The sequence below is a fragment of the Dasypus novemcinctus genome, chromosome 5 (assembly GCF_030445035.2).
Source record: "Dasypus novemcinctus isolate mDasNov1 chromosome 5, mDasNov1.1.hap2, whole genome shotgun sequence".
In the NCBI taxonomy this organism is placed as follows: Eukaryota; Metazoa; Chordata; class Mammalia; order Cingulata; family Dasypodidae; genus Dasypus; species Dasypus novemcinctus.
In genome coordinates, this window is record NC_080677.1 from 141,965,289 (window position 1) to 141,989,037 (window position 23,749).

At 40.3% G+C, this 23,749-nt stretch overlaps 1 protein-coding gene across 2 annotated transcripts in view; it reads right to left on the bottom strand.

The window, feature by feature from the left end:
- VIPR2 (vasoactive intestinal peptide receptor 2) overlaps nt 1-23,749 on the bottom strand; it is a 158,191-nt gene that overhangs the window by 106,075 nt on the left and 28,367 nt on the right. For both annotated transcript variants that reach the window (XM_004447634.4, XM_071215386.1), the window contains 2 exons: nt 8,767-8,874; nt 2,829-2,926 (listed from right to left, as the gene is read on the bottom strand). In XM_004447634.4, coding sequence (XP_004447691.1) covers nt 2,829-2,926; nt 8,767-8,874 — 206 coding nt within the window. The remainder of the gene's footprint in view (nt 1-2,828; nt 2,927-8,766; nt 8,875-23,749) is intronic.

Sequence of the window (23,749 nt, forward strand, 5' to 3'; positions counted from 1 at the left end):
AAAATGAGTAGGATAAAAATATTATAGGAATTTAGTGATGAGGGAAAAGAAACAGGAATGTCTGTGGAAAATGTAAGCTGCCAGTTAAGCCTTGAAAGATGCAAAGGACTGAAAGCAAGGACAAAGGAGAAGGGAATTTAGAGGACATTTCTGGTGCATTAAATTCAAATACGGTTAAAATTTTAATGAAGTCATGGAGTCTATTGTCCTGGGTCTAATTTTCTCTGATGTGTAAGCTGGCCTGAGGTTGGTAAGTTACATATCGGCTGGGATATGCAGGGTGGAATTTAGCACTAAATGCCAAGTGTTTTTCCTATAGTCACTGTGTCCCAGATGCACTAAATGGCCCCCTGACACAGAATCCAAAGCATCTCTTCCGATGACCTGAAAGAGCAGAGGTGCCACCCCACGCCGTTCACTTTTAACCAAAGGGTAACTGAGCTGCTGAGGAGAGTGTTAAATACATTTGACATAGAAAAGCTAATGCCGGTGATTATGTACAACAGAAATAGAACGGAGAACAGAACAAAGGGGAAGCTGGGTTCTAGAAATATTTAATAAGACCTTTCCTTCACGCACATCACCACAACTTAAAAAGAAACTCCATTTCCTACAAAAGTCTAGCATGGCTGACAGTTGTCATTACTGTAACACTGCACAGGATAGAATCAGGTGCCAGCAGTACAGAATTTATTTGATAAGGGAGGTTTTAACAATTTTACCATGTCTCCATAGCTGAGAGTCTAATTTATGTTCCTGCTGAGAGGCTTCATTGAAAAGTATCCAAAATTAGTAGTTATCTCTGCTTCACGAGTCTTACTGAAGGGTACACTGAGCATATCTTGTGTACCTGGAAGCCAGGTTTCCTGACACTCACCATGGTTCTCTCTCAACTACCCTAGAAGGGCCATCACAATGGAATCTCTATATTTTTTCAAGAAGAGCACAGTTGTGTAGCGCTGTGGGCTCCCTGTCCAACTGAGGTCACCAGGCCAGGCTGCTGGTGCAGACCTGTTCAATGCCCAAGGCTAGTGCTTTCATCCTGAGCCAGCCCAAAGGGAGGAGGGGTGAGGCCAGGCAGCTGCCTCAAGGAGAACCCAGTCCAGTGGGAAGCTCTGCAATTTACAGCCCAAGCTTCAGAGTCTAACAGATAAGGGTTCCAGTCATGGGGATCCACATAGGAACTGGCAGACTTTGAGAAAGTCATGTGGCTTCTCTAAAACTTAGTTTCCCCGAAGGTAAAAAAGGATTATTGTCAGCACAAAATGAGAGAATATTGACAACAGCGGCTGGCACATAGTGAGTATTCAACAATGTCAGCCACCACCATCATCAGTGTTCATTGTTGGCCATAGGTCAGGAGTTTTATCTTCCAGTTAGAGGGCTATTGCCTAAAACACAGGATCCCTCCCTGAATAGGGTTTAATAAATTAGCGGGAAAGGAATTAGCTTAAAATTGTGAATCTATGTAAACAGAGTAAAGAAAGCCCTTCTGTAATAAAGAAGTATGCAAGATTTGTCAATTCCCCTGGAAAAATAATCTGACAGCAACATTGCTGAAAATGTCACTAAGTGGCAGGAATGGCAGACGGAAGCAGGGATAGTGAGAAGCCAGGGACATGGTAAGGAGTGGGAACAAACATCTAAAGGGGCAGGTGGGAAGAGAAGCGGGGAAATGGTACCTATATAGAACAGATAATTTTATCAGACATTTCATGGGCTTGTAGAGAAATATTTGTATATGTATAGATAGGTATTTCCTAAGGCTCTCTTTAAAATGGCTTCAGGTCTATACCATATAATTAGTACCTTGCCCTGGGTCCAATGTATGCAGGAAATTGTGTATTTAAATACACACCTTTGACTTTAGGTCTATAAGGTGCTCACCTATCCCCAACAGTGCTGTGAAGTAAATGAAAACACCTCAGACTGCTCTGGGACCTGCTGAGAAGGAAGACAGTAATCTGTTTTCCTGGTGATAAAATAAACCATGATCTTACAATGTTTCAGGGTGAGAGCCCAGGAACAAACAGCAATCTGATCCTGAGTGCTGAGAAAGTGTACACAGCCAGAATTCCCGAGCAGAGAGTTTTACCAGAGTTGAAGGCTGACACAGAGTTGAGCTTAGGAAAAATGTCCTCAGTTACTTAATAGTAACATCACTGGAGAAAAGGTTCACCAAGAATAGGACTCCTCTGAGATCTCTTTGAAAACAATGCTGGCAAATTAATGCAGACCTGGCAAGGAGGGAACCTGGACGCTGGCTGAACAAGAGTTTGAGGTAAATTGCTATCAGCTAATCTACTGCCCAGACACCTCTCAACAAAAGATGGCCGGAGTCTCTCAGTTTGCAAGAGAATGTTTTAATTTTGGTTCTAGCTCCTGCTACTGGCTCAGGGATAAGGAAAAAAAATACTGCCATGGCTTCTCAACAGCAGAATCTTAAATGAGATAAAGAAACATAAATGGCAGCAAGGGTAGACCTCTCAGGAGGCAATCACAAAAATGAAGCTCTCTTCAAGCAGGCAGAGACGCCACTCGTCAGGTGTCTCTTCACAACCATCAGGAGCATGCTGATAGTGGGTAAAGAAAATCAGTCTTTCCCCTTCTCAACAATGATGAAACAACCCAGTAATTCCAAATGCCTGGCAACAGAACTGAAGTGAGGCCTTCACTTAATTTGGCCAATAAGAAGTAGCACTGTTACTCAGAGGAAAGTAAACTGAAATAATTCTTTGAGATCAGGAAACTGACTCTATTTAATGTAACTGAATGATAAAGGTAAAAGATCAAGTAAAATGTGAGAAACCAGGTAGGAATGCTCTTACCTTGTTTTCATCTTCAAGGTCATTATAGCCACATGCATTTATGAAATCTGGAAACATCTTGGACCATCCATCACTTGTACAATTTTTGCTTATGTTTCCTGTAATATAAAGTTCAGACATTTGATCTGCAAGTCCACGGAAACTGGCCTTAGTAGCAAATTCTTAAGGGTCAGCCATGATATAGTCACAAGAGACTTGATCTTAGGTTCAGAAGTCCTGTGTCTGAATTCTAGCCCAGTCATTTACCAGCTGTGTACACTTAATTTCTCCAGACTCAGTTTCCTTATCCACTATAACTTCGCCAATAAGTCCTACTTCATACGAAACTCCTAAGAAATGGGAGGGGAAATATTTTGTATATCACAAATTATAAGTGAAATAATAATTGTTATAATTACGACTTTATTATTTGGAGCAGAATGAAATCTCATAACAGACAAGGACCGTTTTGTCACCATGAGCAGTATTTATAGCTAAATCTTATCATTATGGAACCAATTATCCAGTTTTAACCCAATACCCCTGACTGCTCTCTTGTTTGGGTCTGTGTACCCACCCCTTCCTTGCTCCATAAAACAGTGACCACAGTGTATAGGTGAAGGTACCTCCTGGTCACTGGTGTTAGAGGAAAAATGACTCTTAAGACATAATAGGGCTTAAGCTGCATGAAATAAAGGTATTTTTGGTCTTATAATCCCATTATGTGCTCCTAAATAATCCAAAATTGTATGTTAAACATCACCCTGGTAGATGACTACAGAAAACAGGAGTTGGGATGGTAATGAATAAAATAAGGGAGGGGGCAGGCAGCCAGGCACTAATTACCTGTATCCTGCCAGTGACCTCCCCCGAAACCTCCAGATAGGATGTTAGATGGGCTCACAGAAGAGCACACGGTCTCAGGGACTTCCTGCAGTTAGCCAGCGGTGCTGCCCAAACTGGGGCCGGCCTCCCCTAAAGTGGCTGTTCTTCCCACTGCACCACGGACTCACACTGTCTAGGGCTTTCAGATGTAGCAAATGTTTCTACTCGCATGATCTCTTTATTTTTGGAACAATCTTGTGAGGCAGACTTGGTAGGTATGGCTATTCCTATTTTATAGGCAAGAAATGGAGGTCCAGAGAGTTCAGTAACAAGCCTGAGAATGTGTAAGTACTGAGTGGCAGGCCGAAGTTTCTGTCCCAAGAATCGTCCTCTTCTATACCACAGAAGCCTCCCTGCTCATCTGCTTTGATTTACAGACGAAATCAAGAGCAAAAGCACTTCTTGTGATGCTGTGCGGTGGGCTCAGTTCCCAAGTCTCCCGGAGGGGGAGGGGGAGTGGGAGTGGGGTGTGGGGCTCAGCACAGCCACTGGCGCTGCTGCTTGCCCTCCCTCTTTACCCACTAACAGCCCCATCCCTTAGGCTTTTGTGATTCCCAAAGCCAACACCCTCCTCCTGCTCCAGCTCCCAGAGGAAGCTTCCAGGTCAGCCCCGCCAGCTAATTCTGGGGGCAGCACAGGTAATGGAAGCCTTCCAAGAGGCAAGGTTACTTCAAGAGCTGGTCCCAACTTCCCATTTTACGGCCGAAAACCTGAAGCCCACAGAGCAAAAAGTGATTTGCCCATCAAAATCACTTTTGGCCAAATCAGGAATAATTACACTTATGATAATAATAGTAACGGTAGCTACTCTTTACTGAACCCTTACCATGTGCCAATGGTAAGGCACGGTGCTAAGGCTCCTATATGTAGCAACTCATTTAATCCTGTCAACTATATGAGGTAAGCCCTTTGTCCTCCTTTCACTGAAGAGAAAGCTGAGGATTAAAGAAGTGTCACTTGCCCAAAGTCGCACAGCTAATGAGTGATGGGGTCCAGTTTCAAACCCAGGCAGTCGGGCTCTTAGTCTGCACAGGACTCCTGACACCCAACTCCTCACTGCATCAGTTTTGGTACTTGACAACCAGATAAGGTTGTTGAGTGAGATCTAAACTCATGCACTCATCACTTTGTGAGGCGCAACTCTTTCTTCCCTACAGAGCAAAAACAAACCTAAAGAAGACATTGAAATGCAATTTCAAAAAATTTTAAGTCGATAATCCCTTCTATGAAATGGAGAGGACGTGAACCCGCGCACCCGCACACATACACAGGTTCTTTATCCTCATTGACTTTCCATTCCTTTTGAGACATGTGGAAGGTGGAATGGCAGGTGAACTTCAGAAGCAGTGCCTGAGGCTTGCAATCTGCAGAGACAAGGGGGTGAGGACAAGGAAAGGCAGCGGGGCTGTGCTGGTGGGCCAGGGAGCAAGAGGCAGCAGGCGTCTGCTTGGAAGGGGGCCTGGGGCCTCCTGCTCTGCCGTTCTAAGTGTAGCCCACATTCCATCCGGGGCACTCTGCCGTGCGTAACAGGCGCCTCCCTCCCCAGCTTCCCAAAGCTGATTACATACTCCCTTTCCAAAGCTTCCGACTTAGCAGTCTGAGCACTCATTAAATGTAAATTTAATTAGGGAGGGGGCTAAACATAATGAACAATGTTTAAGGCATCTCTAATCGCAACAGCCTGGACTGAAAGGACCCTTAGAATTCACGGAGCCCACCGTCCTGCCCAATAAAGGAACGATGGCCAGGGTGTCTCCACTTGGCACTGCCAAAGGGATGGTGACTTTCTATGACAACGCAGTCCTTTGTGGCATAGCTCTAACCGTTTAAAGTCTTGACTCACCCAAACCCACATAAAAGCAGCCAGTATCTCCTGAGCGCTCAGTTACTACAGGCGCTATGTTAAACCCTCGCCAGGGGCCTCACAACCACCCTCTGAGGAAGGTCCTGTGCCACAGGTGGGTACGTGACTTGCTCAAGGTCCCTCAGAGAGAGGATGGCAGAGCCAGAACGCAGACCTGTCTGGCTGCCAAGCTCACGCCCCTGCCCTCCGTGCTAATAAGCACCTGCCATTTGTCCCGGCTTTCCCCTCCGTGCGCAGAACGCATCCGTTCTGTCTTCCACTGAGTGGAACTGCTAATACTGGAAGACATCCGGCATGTCCCCCTGAGGCATCAATTCTTCAGAAGAAATATTCCAAGTTCCCTTCAAATCCTGCATTACATCCATGTGATGGTTAATATTTGTTGATACTCCTTTTAAAGATTATTCTCAGAACCGCACACAGCACCACAGGTGTGCCCAAAGCAGCACAGGCGGTTGAGCTATTTCTCTTGTTAGCATGGACATGGCCTATACTTAGCCTGGTAGGTGGAGATCATGAAGCTTGTGGGCAATTAAAACCATGTAACATATGTCAAGAAAAGAAAAAAGAAAGAGCAGAACTTAGTCTTAGTTCTTAGTCTCTGTGATGTAGTCTCTGTGATGTAGCGGATAGGGCACTAAAAAAGTCTTCTGTCACTTGCTGTCTGTGACCTCTGTGAAATAAAAGGACAGTACCATAGCAGAGATAAGTAACCGCTGCTTCCTTATCCCTGCCCCTTTTCCTTTGAGGACTTAGCTCCTTGCCTGGGGGAAGGGATATGGTAGGACATACGAAATGGCACCTAGTTCCCACAGCTTTCCTCTCACCCTGGAACACGATTCCCCACCCAGGCCTGGCTTTGCATCCCTCAGTCTAACACTGCCACAGGGGAGTTGTAGGACCCTGGAGAAAGGATCCGAGGCAACATCACAAGATTCCAGAGTTTCACCCGGCTTAGAAACAACAGAGGGCCAGGGAACTGACTGCTTGTAATAACAAATAGCCAGAAACCCTCTCCCTCACTTAACAATACATAAGCCCACCCTCCCCAAACTTTGCCCAATACAAGGAGAAGCCCGCAAGTGCCCTGCCTGTCTTGAGGGATGGAAGGTCAAAAGAGATAATAACTTGTTTTAAAAATATATAGATCCATTTCTGGAACATTTGTGATTGTAGGCTGAAATTATTACTGTGCATACTTAGATAACCCAGTTGTCTCACAGGTCATTGTGAGGGGTAAACATAGCATATGTAAAAAGTGTTTTGTAAATGTACAGATTTAAGGCCTTACAATTCTTTAATCTGACTGCAAGACGTCCCACTCATCACTGCTGAATTTCATCTCTGAGCCCTTAGCCCTGTCATACAATACCAGTCCAGCCCCACTAAGCCCGGGTGTTCCTCTAAGTGCTATACATGCTCTGTTAAATAGACTTCTATACACCTCATCCCTCCATCAGTCAACAGCTGGCATAGGTCAGCTCATATTTCATATTTCTGGTCAATTGAAAAAGTGGAAACAGATGTATTTCAGACCATTTAGCTGTGATAATCCAGACCTAAGGAAACTGGCAAATTTCCTCACCATAGACACATTCCCCACAGGGAAAACCAAGAGCAAGGCGGTGTCAGGTTCCCTGCTTTGGAAAGGAAGAATGACAAGCATTTAAGCCAAAACAGACTGAGAATTTTCATTCTCCAAATTAGAGGGTGGCCTAATAATTCAGAGCAGAACCAGCTTCACACCTGGCCCGGCCCCTGGGCTGACCCAGATTGCTCCTGGGTGGGACTGAGCTGGGTGCAACAGATGGCCTGGGCATGGCAGTTCTGCTGTTTGCCAGTTTGAAAATTGTCAGGCTGCTCATGTGCTCCTCTGGGAACCATCAATCACACTATCAGATAGGGAAAAGCCTTAAGTATATGCCAATTCATTTGGAATTTCCAGGAGAATATTTATAACCCAAATCATTCAGCAGTCGTATTACTAATTAGATGGGGATTTTTTTTAAAGCTTAGATTTTCTAAAATTATTTAGGCTCACCAACTTGGAAATGATCAGTGAGGCTAAGGCAAGCATGAATCTAGCCTTCATGCCACTTCTTGGCTGATTAACTCACGATTAGGAAAATTAACACTAATGGCTCAAGGCAAGTCCTAGGAAGACTTGAAATGAGATCCTTCTTTTCTGAATCACCTTTTCTTCTACCCCAATCTGTCCTTCAGAACTCTGTTGAAAGCACGTCAATATTACTAATTCTCAAAGTTTTTACCCTGTAACATGCCCAAGACACAAATAAGTTCTCTACAGTACTCTAGGTATTAAACATTTCTGCTTTCCAGATGTATTTCCTCTTTTTTCCAATAGATTTCTTCATGTTATGAAAATCTGGATCTCTTATAAAACAAAATAACTACCTTTTCAGTAATGAGCTAAGAGATTTTTTTTTTTAGCACAAATGCAAACATACCTGCCTAGAGAAAATCCTGGAAACAGACGAGGAAGAGGAGGCTTCCTCTCCAGCCCCAAATCAGCACCTTCTGAGTCTCTGTGGCTAACTCAGAGAAAACCGCAACTATTCAAGCAATATCCAAACTAGTCAAGCAAGGTGGGAAGTTGAGGACTGAAAAGAATCAGTTCAATAGTTGCCAGTTGTTGCGAGGCAAATGAGGAACAATTGTCCTAGTCATTAATTGGCCAAGGGGACACAAGTGTCCTTACTTCTCTCTTTATCTGGAGGATGTAGCTGTGAAGGTTTATGAGAACCCAAATCCATATGTATGAATACAATCCTGTAGTCTCAACAGCGTCTAAAGTCAACTGTCCCCCCTTGTCGTGGTTGCCATCGTGCCCACACTCTGGGTGCATAGGTTTTTATCTGTTTGCATATTTGACTCCTTCTGCCAAAGGAGGCGCACTGCACAAGTGTTTCCCTCTGGCTTTTCTCCTGTCGTGACTTCGTGGCTCTTCCTTCGTTTTGTCTGCCGTGGACCCCAGCGGGAAGCTCGACATTCTCCTGCTCCCTAAAACTAACATCCACCACCCAGTGGTTACAGCTGTTCCACGATTTTACTCAGTGCAAGGGAACAGCCAGAATTCACCAAAGAGAACTGATGATCTTATTTCTTACTGCTTTAATGGAAAAAATATATGACACTTTCCGAAATGAACACCCTGAAGGAACACAAGAAGTCAGTACAAATAGGCAGTACCTGGTTTGCTGTAAAAATTGCTGAAAACTTTTGGACAGGGGACTGTGACAGTCTCTCCTATATCAGCAGGGCGCCAGCATGTAATGTTGTCCCAAACACCACCACAGGCTAAATAAAAGATAAAATGAAGAAAGGATTGTTAGCTCATATGCCGAAGAGAGGTACACATAAATCACAGCTTGGAGCAAAAGAGGCAAGTTGATATGACAGTTGTTTAAAACCTTTACAAATAGAAAACCCATCAATTAGATAATTATCTTGCAAATTATTTTTTTCTGGGAAACAAACTTGCACCAACAGTATCTTTGAGACTACAGTTAGCTTGATGTATTCACACTAACTAGCTTTGGAGAGAGAACTGAGATCTGCAGCATTTGAGCAATCCAAACTGCACTGTAAAATTTCTGAATTTTAAGAGAATCATTATTGTTATTATTTATTTTCTTTGCTGATCATCCTTCTCCCAGTATGTTAGATTGTGCAAGGTTTGGTACTAGTATAAGTCTTAAAGACTTAGGGTCCTCCTGGATTAAAATATGCTTGTGCTTTTAGAGGATCTTCAACGATAATTTGAAAAGTAAATATTTGACAAAATGGATTGATTTTAGCCATTAAGATACCAGATTAATGACAAAATCTAGGTTACCTTCATGGAGTTATATAATAACTTAATTTGTATAATGTTTTTCAGACTTTTTATTGGATCTTAATAACTACCTAGTGAGGATAAGTCATACAGATATTGCAATAATCTTACAGATGAAAAGCACTAGGTTCAAATAGTTTAAGAACTCACTCAAAGTCATACAAGCAATAAGTGGCAGAGCCCACATTTGAACCCAGGACTCTTTACTACAAGTTCCAGAGATTTTTTTCCTACTATATTTTATGACCTCTAAAATGTTATAAATATAAATATAAGAGGAACTTTGTGTTAATTTGGGTAAAAAAAATAAATGAAGCGAGGTAGATCGATAATAACAGTTTTTGCTAGCATACTATTCAAATCTGTACAATAGTCACAGAAACACAGCAATAAAGCATATACATTTTTGGTTTGAACACAGCAATGACTTTCAAGAATACAGATGCATCTCTGAAAAGTTGGCTATAAATCCAGTTTTGCTGATGAAAATACTTTCTAAAGGTGTTTTTTTTTAATAAAAATGAAAATATGTTCATTACAAAAATGGTAAATGGAGCTACATATCAATGATTTGATAGAGGAACCTGAATGCATACTACTCAACCCCGTATTTAAAGAAAAAGAGAGTTTTCTTTTAAAATATTCAAAAGAGGTCATAAATATAAATCATTACTAGAAACCGCAGCTATTTCTTTAGGGCTCAAGTGGCAAGGGCAGCAAGTGTGCCCTGTGTGAAGCTGTAATTAGATCCTAAGTAACTGTGCTATTTAAAGTGCTAAGCTATTATAATAAATGGAATACCATTTGACTCTGAAAGTAAGCAAGACAGTTGGTGAGACTGGGGATGAGATGGGCCATGACTAGGTTTTCCAAAGGAGAGCCAACAAGCATGATGAGAAAGTGAGATTGTCCAGGTTTCCAGCGAAAAGCCTTCTGATCCCCACCTCTGATAAAACAGCATGTTCTCATAGCTTTGTTGCTGGTTATTTTGAAGGTTCAGCTCTCTTCACCACAAGCACAACAAAGTTCTGCTTTAATAATGAAAGCTGAACAGAGAGATATTAAATTCTTGGGTTCATTTCAAGCAATCTTTGCATTACAGTGGGATTTGATTTAAGTAGATAGAGCTTTATCATTGTGCTCCTTCAATCTTTTTTTAAAGAAGTATTCCCTTTATGGGTTCATTTACCCCTTCATGGGTTATTAACTCCATCTGCAAGCTGTGCAAGGTGTATTTCGATACAGTGAATATGAGAGAAACTGACATGGATCCCTACAATACCTTTACAGTGGTCAGGACGGAAAGAGCAGTATAAAGGGCCCAGAAGGGAGTGGCCTGTAAATGTAATAAGTGCATTTACAGGTGCTGTGAGTCTGAGGGCAAGAGCCTTCCCACTAGACATGGCAGGCTGGATACGTGTGTCCCAAATCTCACTAAAATGACAATGAAGACATTTAAAAGGATGGCATCAAGAGATGTCAATAATTTTAAAAATAGAAAGCACATGGGTGTGTCTTAAAGAATAGGCAGAGCAGAGGAAGCTGCAGCCAATGCCTGAAGGAGGGCAAGAGACTAAGAAACAGGAGATTCTCTTTTCGCTTTTGGAAAGATTAAATCAGAGAGGCTCTGAGGCACCAGGACCATTCCATGGGAGGACTTAATTTAAGAGAATTGAGGCAAAGTTTGAATTCTGGATACTAAGACTTTCCTTCCCTTGCTAGGTTTTTAGATCTGTGGACGCCAGGTGTATGCATCTAACTGGAACAGAACCCTCAGAAAGCCCAGGGACCAACCAGTCTTAGGCTCCAGGACAGGGGTTCTTAACCTTTTTTGTTCCATGGACCCCTTTGCCAGTCAGATGAAAACCACGGACTCCTTATTAAGTCCACACTATACTGTCAATTATTTAATAAATATAGCACACTCACACCAACACGTCCCTACAAGAAAAATGTTTTTTTGAATTTCAAATCAAGCTCACAGACCCCTTGTTAAGAACCCCTGCTCTAGGAGAAAAATATAGGACTTTTTGAGATTACCTTATTTGTTTGGTTGTAGTGAGAGTATTTTGTTGTTTGATTCTGGCATGAAATTTGATGCTTAAATATTGATAGGTATATAGAAAACTAAGCAATAGAAAAATGAAGCAATAATTATTCCAGGAAAAGCAAAAAAATTATACAAGAAAGGAAACGTTGATAGTTATATGGTTCATCTGTGATCATAATAATGTAAACCAACAATCGTGACATAACTATATTAGGAGGGTGGGGAATGCTATATGTGTATATGGGTGGGAAGAATGGTATAAAGGAGAAAAATCCTTATTTAAAATAGAAGTTCAATGGACAATGACTCAAATTAGAAAAAAAATGAAAATGCAGCATATGTATGCTGTTTAGAAGTATGAAAACAAATATCAGAGGAAACACCCAGAAGAGTTGAAAATGGTTCCATAAGGAAATGAGAATTGGAGATGGGGAGCCCAGAGATTATTATCCTTATTAAAAGTCTTGTAATAGTATTTGCCTTGCAGACTTGGCCCAGTGGATAGGGTGTCCATCTACCACATGGGAGGTCCGCGGTTCGAACCCCGTACCTCCTTAACCTGTGCTGAGCTGGCCCATGCGCAGTGCTGATGCGTACAAGGAGTGCCCTGCCACGCAGGGGTGTCCTCACGTAGGGGAGCCCCATGCGCAAGGAGTGCGCCCCATAAGGAGAGCCGCCCAGCACGAAAGAAAGTTCAGCCTGCCCAGGAATGATGCCACAAACACGGAGAGCTGACACACAGGATGATGCAACAAAAAGAAACATAGATTCCCGTGCCGCTGACAACAGAAGCGGACAAAGAACACGCATCGAATGGACACAGAGAGCAGACAACGGGAGAGTTGCGGGGGGGAAGGGGAGAGAAATAAATAAAAAATAAGTCTTAAAAAAAAATGCACTGCTTTGTTAAAAATTAAAATTTGAGATATATCATAGTATTGTTAAAATACTCATTTTAAAATTTTATCTCACATTTAAAAAAATGTGTAGGCCAAAGCAATATAGTGTATAAACAGGCCATCATTTCACACTATCCAAATTAGTGATACAAATTAGGTGCTATAATATTTAAGAGGAAGAAGAGGTTATTTCTGGCTGGGAAACCAAGATAGCATTTGGGCTAAACCTGGAAGATGGATAGAAATTTGATACATAGGGGCCACCCTCAATAGGAAAACAGCTTAAGGGAAGACTTTACATTTAGGAGAAAAGGTTTGTTTGAAACGTAGCAAGCAATTTGGCCTAAAAAGGGTTCAAGTACAAAGATAGCAAGAAATAAATAAGAATAGTGGACTGGATAAGACAAAAGAAGGCCTTATGTAAGGAATTTGACTTCTATTAAGCATTGGTAACACCTAGGTTTTTGAGATTTGATAATAAAATCAAAGATCAGTCTGAAAAGAGAAAAAAGGTGTTCCCATCAATAGACTGAAAAATTTCTGACAAAATTCTGCAGCCCTTACTAATTGTTAAAAACTTTAAATGAATGAATAGAAGTCGCTACCTTAACAGACCAAAGATCACTTGCTTAAAATAGAAAATACTATTAGAAATAGTAAGACACTAAATGTATAACCAAAATCAGGAACCAGATTGGATACTTGCTATCACCATTATTATTTGACAATATAATAAAAACTTTAACCAAAACAATGGATTAAGATAAACTAACTGTTGCTCTCAAATATTATCAAGAAAAGAAAAATAATCCAAGACTGCACTTTCCAATAGGCCCATGTAGCTACTTAAATTAAAATTTGTTAAATCACTACACCCTATTAGAATGTCTAAAATCCAAAAAACTGATACTATCAAATGCTGGCAAAGTGGCTAAACAGCAGGAATACTAAAATGGAGGGTAGATAACATTATTTATTTGTGAAAACCCAAAGAACTGTATAACAAAAAGAGTAAGCCATAATGGAAACTATAGACACTAGTTACCAATAATGTATCAATATTGTTTTATCAATTGTAACTAACATACAGTATGACTGCAAGATGTTAATAGGGGAAATTGTGTGTAGGAGCATGGCAATATATCATAAATCTCTGCACTTTCTACATAATTTTTCTGTAAACTTAAAATTCTAAAAATAAAATCTATTAATTAAAAACTACATTAAAATCAAGTTCCTCAGCTACTCTAGTCACATTTCAAATCCTCAATTGCCAGATGTGGCTTGTAGCTATTATACTGGGCAGCTCATAGAACATTGCCACCATCACAGAAAGTTCTAGTGGACAGCACAGTCCCAGAGACAGCAGTTAAACAACAAAATAAACAAACTTTTTATAAAAATATATTTCTCATTTATCACTTAATTCTTTTCTAGCTTTCCAAATCCAACAAGTAGATGATGAAGTTTCCAATGTGATGTCACAGTAGATGGCAGAGTAGGAAATTCCAGGAATCAGTCCTTCCCCTGAAAATAACTATTGTGTTAGCAAGAATTGTTATAATCAACTATTTTAGAATTCTGGAAGTTAGCCAAACCTTTCCACTTTCCAGAGAAGTGCTTGATAAAGAAAGGCTAATAAACTGGGGTGAGTTAGTGTGTTTTGCATAGTAGGCTCCATCCACCAGCTTCCAGAAGGCAGTTGTGGAACTAAGGCCCACGCTCTTTGTGCAACTAGCTGGTGCCAGGTTGGGCAATAATGACCTTGATTATCAAGGGCCAGTGTTGTATGTTTTGACTACCTGGTGGGTCACTGAGGGACAATGGCGCTAGTCATTTTTTCAGACCCCTCAGGCTAAACCAGCTTCCAGGGCCACATCTGACAGAATGACCGCCCCCTCACCCCCCATTTTTTCCTCTCTCTCTCTCTTCTTATCAGATCCAGGCATTCAATGAAATGTCTTGTCAGATAAGTGGCTGACAGTGGAGATGAAAAAAAAACAACACAAATAGATACTTCAGTTACTACACATGACAAGGAATATAGGTTGGAAAATTCACATAGCAAAGGGATGACTGCACCCTTCAACAAGCAACATTACCAACACCTAGGATAGGAAGAATTTGATTTCCAGAGTTACATACTACAACAATCAAAATGTTGAGTGTTCAATGAAAATGCAAAGCATACAAAGAAACAGAAAAGCATATGCCATTTACAGGGAAAAAAACAAACAGAAAACATCCCTGAGGAAACCCAGATATTGAACATACTGCACAAAAACTTTAAATTAACTACCTTAAATATGCTCAAAGAGATTAAATAAATCCTGGACAAAGAACAAAAGGAAATCAGGAGAACAATGTCTGAACAAGTAGGTAATATCAATAAAGAGATATAAATGATAAGGAACCCAAGAGAAATTCTGAAGCTGAAAAGCACAAAAACTGAAGTTAAAATTCACTACAGGGGTTCAACATCAGATTTGAAGAAACTGAAGAAAGAGTCAGTAGGCAGGTAATATAAATAAAATTATGCAGTCTCAGGAGCAGGAAGAAAGAAGAATGAAGAAAAATGAACTGTTTAAAAGACTTGTGAGACCTCATCAATCATAACAACATATGCAGAAGAAGAGGAGAGAGAGTGGGACAGAGAATGACATGAAGAAATGACCAAAAGCTTCCCCAATTTGATGAAAGATATGAATATATACATCCAAGAATCTCAACAAACTCCAAACAGAATCAACTCAAAGAGATCTACATTAAGACACAGTCTAACAAACTATTGAAAGACAAAGACAAAGAAAAAATCTTGAAAGCAACAGGAGGGAAGCAACTTTTTATATACAATGGATCCTCAATAAAACTAGAAGCCAGTTTCTCACCAGAAGCTATGGAAGTCAAAAGAAGTGGGATGATCTACTCAAAATGCTGGAGGAAAAAATAACACATCAAATAGGAACTATATGTTCTCTAAATTTGGAAAACCTATCCCTCAAAAACGAAAGAGAGATTACAACTTTCCCAGATAATTAAAAGCTAAGGGATTTTGTTACCAGTAGGCCCATTAAACAAGAGTCATATGAAGAAATAAAGATCTCTGGTAAAGGTAATTATGTAAGTACACATAAAAGACTAAAATATCTATCTGAACAAAAAATATGTTCTTAATCTTAATCCATGTTCCTTTGGGTGTTAACTGACTTGTAAATAGGAGCATTTGATTATGTATTACCAGTCAGAATGTGGAATCATTTGTGTTTAGGATCTTCTATTTTCATATTTAGGTGTGGCCAAACTGAATCATGGTGGGCCTAACCTCTATTACTGGAGGCCTCATCAAGATTGTCATGTGAGCAGGAACACACAGAAGTACAGTCATTAGATGACTGGCATCATCAGAACACTACTGATGCAGGAGTATTGTTTTTGTTTCTTTTTCTTGTTGATGACTTCTTGATTTTGAACTTCTAGCCTCCAAACTGTGAGCTAATAAATACTAGTTGTTTAAGCCAACACACAGTATGGTATTTGTTACAGCACCGTCTTGGCAAAGTAAGACAGTCAGGATGATTATTATTTTTTGTTTGTAACTCCTCTTTTTGTTTTCTATATGACTTAAAAGACAAATGCAGGAAACAATAATCACAAATCTATGTTAGTAGGTAAACAATGTACAAAGATGTAATTTGTGACAATAACAGTAGAAGTGGGGATGAAGTTGAATAGTAGCAGAATTAATACATGCTATTGAAGCTAAGTGGGTTTTAATAAAGCTAGATTGGAATAAATTTAGGATGCTCTGTGTTAATTCCCATAGTAACCACAAAGAAAATATCATTAAAATTACAAAAAAAAATGGAAATGAAGAGGGACTTTTAATGGTACACTAGAAAAAAATCAACCAAACAAAAAGGAAGGCAGTAGCAGAAGGACTAAGGAACAAAATAGATATAACACAACACGGAAAGCAAACTGCAGAAAGCAGAAGTACTTCGTTATTAGTAATCACTTTAAATGTAAATGGATTAAACTCACCAATTAAAAGGCAGATTGGCAGAATGGATTTAAAAAGCATGATTCAACTCTCTGCTGCTTACAAAGACTCACTTAGACCCAAAGACACAAATAGGTTAAAAGTGAAAGGATAGAAAATGATAGTCTGTGGAAATAGTCATCAAAAGAGTTCTGGGGTGGCAAAAACAGATTTTAGCTAAAAATTGTTACAAGAGAGAAAGAAGGGCATTATATACTGATGAAAGAGTCAATTCATCAAGAAGATATAACAATTATAGACATAAACACACAAAGGAACAAGGTCCCAAAATAAATGAAACACATTAACAAAATTGAAGGGAGAAACAGGCTGTTCTAAAACAATAATTGAAGATTTCAATATTTCATTTTCAGTAATGGATAGAGCATGTATACAGAAGATCAATAAGGAAATAAAGGACTTGAATAGCAATATAAACCAACTACTTATATTAGACATCTACAGATCCCTAACCTGACAGCAGCAGAATTACACATTGCTCCCAAATACACATGAAACATTCTCCAGGATTATGATGGTTTGATGCTAATGGACACCAGAAAATCATGTCCTTAGATCTAGTCCATTCCTTTGTGTGTGAACCTATTGTTGGTGGGACCTTTTGATTAGATCACATCAGTTAAGGGCTTTTGATTAGATTACTTCAGTAAGGCATGACCTAGGGTGGGTCTTAATCGTCTTAGTCCTTTACAAATGGAATGAATATTGAAAGAGACATGGGGAGACAAAGGAACTCAGAGAGGAACACATAGAAGCACGGGAAAAAACTACAGGGGCAGAGAGAGAAAGCCACAAGAGCAATGAGCTGAAGCAACCAAACTAGAAGAGAAGGGAGAGAACAGCAGATACCTCCATGTGCCGGTCTTCAGGGAGAAAGCATTGCCTGATGATGCCTTGATTGGAACACTTTCAGGGCCTCAGAACTGTAAGCTTGCAACCTAATAAATCTCTATTGTAAATGTCAACCCATTTTTGGTAGGTTGCTTTTGGCAGCTTTCAGCAAACTGAAACAGATTTTCATACTAGGAAAGTGGAGGTGCTGTGATTGCAAATGCCAAAAATGCTAAAAAGTCTTCTTAATTGGCTAATGAGTAGAAATGGGAATTGAGAGAAGCTTAATAGAAAAGGCCTGGATTTCTCTGAAGAGATTTTTTGTAGAAATATGGACAATAAATGTACTTCTGATGAGGCCTCAGACATAAACGGTCACTGCAAACTGGAGTAAAGGTAGCACTGGTTTTAAAGTGACAGTAGTTTGGTGAATTGAAAAACGTGGTTAAAGTAGAGAACCATAAACACAACAAAACATATTTTAAACATCTTACTTAATTTAAAATGCAAAAATGTATGTTTAAAAGGGTGCAAGCACAAAATGATAGAGTAGGAATTTTTATATATCATTCCCTCAACTAGAAAAATGAAAGGGCTGGAAAAAGAATGAAAATTAACTAGGTGGTAACCTTGGAGCCAGAATGGACATTTAGAAAAACCACAGGAGTGCCAGAGGAAGCAAAAGGCTGCTGAGAAGGAAGAGATGAGAGGTGGAGGCGTCTTTGGGACATGGAGCTGCCCCGGATGGTGCTTCAGAGGTAATCACCGGACATTGTAAATCCTCACAGGGCCCACTGGATGGAATGGAGGAGAGTATGGGCCATGATGTGGACCATTGTCTATGAGGTGCAGAGGTGCCCAAAGATGTACTTACCATATCCAATGGATGTGTCATGATGATGGGAACGAGTGTTGTTGGGGGGGGAGAGGTGGGGGGGGGGGAGAGGTGGGGTGGGGGGGTGGGGTTGAATGGGACCTCACATATATATTTTTAATGTAATATTATTACAAAGTCAATAAAAAAAAATATGAATGGAAAAAAAAAAAAAAGGCTGCTGAGATTTTAACTTTTATAAGTGAAAAAGCATGAACCAGTAACCAGTCCCTATTGCTCAGACCTACAGCAGCAGCTGCTGAAATGGCTGCAGATGCGGCAGCATAGCCCCACTTCTGGGAGCAGCCAGTGGGACCAGGGCTGGAAGAGGATACTTCCTCTCTAAAAGTTGGGGGAAAGGTCAAGGTCAGTTTGGGGTACCAGGAAGGTATCAGCATGTAAGCTGGACTCAGTTTCAGCCCTCTTGGCAGCATAGCTTCCAGCCTTCCACCAGCATCCACCTGGATGTAAAGAACTAGTGGATCCTCTTTGCTGTTTTATTTCTCCCTTCTGTGTGTGGGCCTTTCCTGGACTGACAGATCCCTGAAGGCACGGGTAGACTTAGGTCTTCATTTCGGCCCTCTTTGTAGCAGCAGCAGCAGCAGCAGCAGCTTCTGACCTCACACCAGCATTTACCAGGACTTAATCCAGTGCACTTTTTCATTGGTTGGGTTTCTTCTCTCTCTCTTTTGTGTTGTTTAATCAGGTGGATCCTTGAAGGCCCAGAGCAGATGCTCCGTTTTTCTCAAAAGTGAAACCAAAACAGCACCTTCTTGCCTTACACCAGCATCTACAGGGACATAAAGAGTCAGTGCACCCTTTTCTTGGTTTCTTTTTTTTTTTTTTTATTGGTTGCTTTTTTCTTTCTCTACTTTTATATTTTTGGGTTTAGTAGATCCCTGAGGGACAAGCAAGTGTATTGGCCTATGTTTTGGTCTAGAAAACAGCAGCTTCTGGCTTCCCACTGGCAGATAACAGGAGAGTTTAAGAGACAGCACTTATTTTTTTTCCCTCTTTTTTGTCATGTTTCTTTGTGTGTGTGTTGGGGAAAGTCTTCTGTTTGTCATAGGAGATTGTCAGGTATTTGGTTGAGAGTACAATGCTGAGAAAACTTTTTCAAAAATGTAATAAGGAAGGTTACCTGTTTAAGATGCTTAAAGAGGATAATCTGACTCAGGACAGGTTTCTTGGGAGTGTGTGAGTGCTCATTTTGCCATAGTGGATTCTATCATTGGACAGAGACATATAATGAGAGTGAAGGTATACCCACATCCTGGGGAGGACTGATGTTCTCAATAGAAGGAATTGTATCTCTTGAGAGAAATGGTGGCTCCCAGTGCATTAGCGCAGTTGAACATGTCAAGCCCTCAACACTGTTGCAAGGATCTCTGAACATGGCCCTTCAAGCAATGAAGATTGACTGTCACTGTGGGCCCTGAGGGGAGGGGGAAAGAGATATTGAATAGATAGAATCAGTGTAACTGTGTGGGCAATAGAAGTGTTCCACAAGATTACACAAGGATGGATATAAGACATGTTAAATTACACCAAAATGTATAGGGGCTGATAGGCTAAAATGTAAATCATAATGTAAAACATAAGATAACTAAAAATTTAGAAAATTGTATAGTCTAAAATATAAACAACAATGTAAACCCAAATGCTATCTTGTTTGAAAGCTATTATCTCAATATCTGTACATCAGTTTCAGTAAATATAGTATGAATATGTAAAAAGATTATTGCCATGGAAGGGAAAAGGGTTTTATGTTGGATATGTGGGGGTACTGTATATTGTATATATGAATTACTGTGATCTAAAATTTTTGTGAAGATATGCTTAATAATTAGGAAAAGAAAAGAAAAAGAAAGGATGTAGACACTGAGGAAAAAACAGAAGAAGTTGTCTTGCCAATTTGCATACAGGGCAACACTTATTGCAGTGATGGAAGGCAAAACATCAAAAACAAAGCTTTTGCATTTTTAAATTTTTTGATACCCCAATTTATTTGTACCTTAACTTTTTCTAAATTAATATGTATTCTATATTTAACCTTTAAACTCATCACTATATTCCATTTTACTATTAATGGAACCTGGCAATATATTGGGCTTCACTTTTGAAGAAGTTTTGAATCGCAGAGAGGTTCAACAATGGCAGGGGAGGAATACTGGTTTGGGATGTTATTGACAGGGGACACATGGTTGGCAAGGAGTTCTCTAGGGCATGTATCCAGGGTACATAAAAATGTTTCGATATTTTCATAATGGATACAATTAGAAACAACAACTGAGGGAGTGCTGAGTCCCTAGCCAGGGGAGCTCTATCACAGACCCTAAATGAACAGCAACAATCCCCCAAGTGCAATGGCAAAGAACAAAAAAGAAGGAAGGTCCAAAAATGAGCCCTTGATACCAATGACTATGCTTGTAAGCCTGTGCACCTGAAATAAGAACAAGACCTAGAGCTACAGGGTGACTAAGAGTTAATTCCTGAGAGCTTCTGTGTTGCTCAAATGGGGCCAGTCTCAAAGCCAAACTCAGCATATTAATGTGCTGCCTTCCCCCCAGCGTGGGACATGACTCCCGGAGATGAGCCTCCCTGGCGCCGAGGGATTACTACCAAGTACCAGCTGATGATGTAACTAGAAAATGACCTTGAATAAAAGGGTCAACTCAGACCAGCAGAATATCTCAGTCTACATATAATACCAGGAGTTAAAAATGCTTTTTGACCTGAATAAAAGGGGGAAATGGAAAGGACAAATGAGTTTATATGGCTATGAGTCTCCAAAAAGAGCCAGAAGGTTATCAGAGGGGTTGCCCTTATGTACAACTGAGCAGAGTTCCAGAGACAGTTAAAAGTAGATGCAACCCAAGGTATTGGTTCTTCTGAGGGCTGCAGAGACCCACAGGTTCTATGGTCATGGCAGATGGAGTTCAGTGCCATGTCAGTTGGCCCTATTTTGGAGTTTATGTTTTTGTGTGATGGAGCTGGACTCAGATGTGATCTTTGTCCACAAGCCTATCCTGCTACTTTTACTGGAACTGTAGTTGGTGCTGGAGTTTAGTGTATACCCAGGGGACCTGAATCTCTGGACTGACCATGTGATGGCCAGGCCCTGGGCCTCAACAGACTTGCAACTCCTACATTCTGGTTTATTGGACCTACCCCACTCAGCTAACATGGGGGTGAAGAAGGTCAACCACCACACCAGGGAGCCAGGAGCGCCTACAGCTGAAAGCAGGAGAATTGCATCCAGCATCCATAGAATCTAAGCCCCTTCTTGATATAGATGTGGAGTGGACATGGCCATTCTAGGGTCCACAGAATGGAGGAATAGAGTATGGATTAGAGTGGACTTACTGATATTCTATTCATGAACTATTGTGATTAGTAATCAAAGAAAATGTGGCATTGGTGTGGAGAATGTGGCCATGGTGGCTGCTGGGGGTAGGGAATGGGAGGAGAAGATATGTGATTTGGGGGCATTTTTTGGGGTTGGAGTTGTCCTGGGTGGTGCTGCAGGGACAGTTACCAGACATTGTATGTCCTCCCATGGCCCACTGGGTGGACTATGGGAGTGTGGGCTATGGTGTGGACCATTGACCATGAGGTGGAGTGGTGCTCAGAGATGTATTCACCAAGTGCAATGAATGTCTCATGATGATGGAGGAGGTTGTTGTTATGGGTGGAGGAGTGGGGTGAGGGCGGTGGGGGGTATATGGGGACCTCATATTTTTTTAATGTAACATTAAAAAAATAAAGAAAAAAAAGTCTTCTGTTTGTTACTGTTCTTTTATTTTCTTTTTTTTCCCTCTCTTTCTTTACTTCCTTTTCCCCTTCTTGTTCTTAGTCTGGTAGACTGAAGAAGATCCACAACATACTACTCAGAATGTCCAGATCTCAACAACAACAAAAAAAAGTAAAACATACAAAGAGACAGGAAGGTATGCCAGTCACAGTAAAGAATTTGATGGAAAATATTCCAGAGGAAGTACATCCTCTGGAATTACTATTTAAAATTCTTAGACAAATTGTCATAAATAGGTCTGTGAACTAAAGGGAAAGATGGACAAAGAGTTAAAGGAAATCAGGAAAACTATATGAACAAATTGAGATTACCAATAATGAGACAAAAATTATAAGGAAATACGGAAATTCTGGAACTCAAAAGTACAATAAATGAAATGAAAAATTCAATAGAGGGGTTCAAGAGCAGATTGGAGGAGGCAAAAGATCAGTGTACCTGAAGACAAAAGAATTGAGATTGTTCACGTTTATGAGCAGAAAGAATAAAGTAAATTAAAAAACAATGGAAAGAGTCTGAGGAATCTGTGGGACACTATTAATCATACCAATACATACATCATAGGAGTCTCAGAAGGAGAAGAGACAGATAAAGGGTCAGAAAAAATATTAGAAGAAATAATACCAAATCTGATGAAAGATATGTACAAATCCAAGATGCTTAATGCATGCAAAGCAGTATGAACCCAAACAGACCTATGGTAAGACATATTATGGTCAAAAGGATGGTTTGACTCTGGAGGGACTCCAGAAAATTATAACCTTACAGCTAATTTATTCCTGTGGGTGTGAACCTATTGTACGTCGTACCATTTGATTAGATTACCTTGGTAGGGCATGATTCAGGGTGACTCTTAATCCTCTTACTGAAGTTCTTTATAAATGGACTGAATACTGAGAAAGAAGGCCACAGAAGTATAGAGAAACTCACAGGAGCACAGAGAGAAAGCCACAGCAGCAGAGAGAAAGCCAGAGGAGACAGAAGCTGAAAGCAACAAAACCCAGGAGAAAATAGAGAGACCAGCAGAACTTGTATCTTGTGCCTTGCCACATGAGAGAGAAGTTCAAGACCACCAGTAGCCAATCTTTAGGGAGAATGCATCACCTGATGATGCCTTGATTTGGACATTTTTCTCAGTCTCAAAACTGTAAGCTTTCAACCTAATAAATCTCCATTGTAAAAGCCAACCCATTTCTGGTATATTGCATTTTGATGGCTTAGTTAATGAAAACCCTGTCCAATATCAAAGAAGAAGAATCAAGTCTTTAAACAGTGAGAGAATTGATGTGTCACATATAAGAGATTCTCAATAAAATTAACATCAATTTCTCAGTAGAAAACATGGAGGCCAGAAGGCAGTGGGAAGACATTTAAAGTGCTGAAAGAAAAAAGTTATCTGAGAATAATATATCTGGCAAAACTATCCTTCAAAAATGAGGGAGAAATTAAGACATATTGAGACAAAAACTGAGGTGGTTCATTAACATTTGACCTGCCTTAGATGTTAATGTTAATGATGGGAGTCCTGCATGTTGAAAGGAAAAGACACTAGGCAGCATTTTGATGCTAGATGAAGAAACAAAGATCTCCAGTATAAATAACAATATGGGTAAATATATATGCCAGTATTATTTCATTTTTCATTTTTAATGCTGCATTTTGTTGCTTAATAAGGCTGAAAATTCATAGGCATTTTATGAAAGTGCAAATATTTGTTACTGGGCACACAATGCATAAAGATATAATTTGTGACATGAACAACATAAAAGGAAGGGATAGATAATATGGATCTGTAAGTTATTGAAGTCAAGT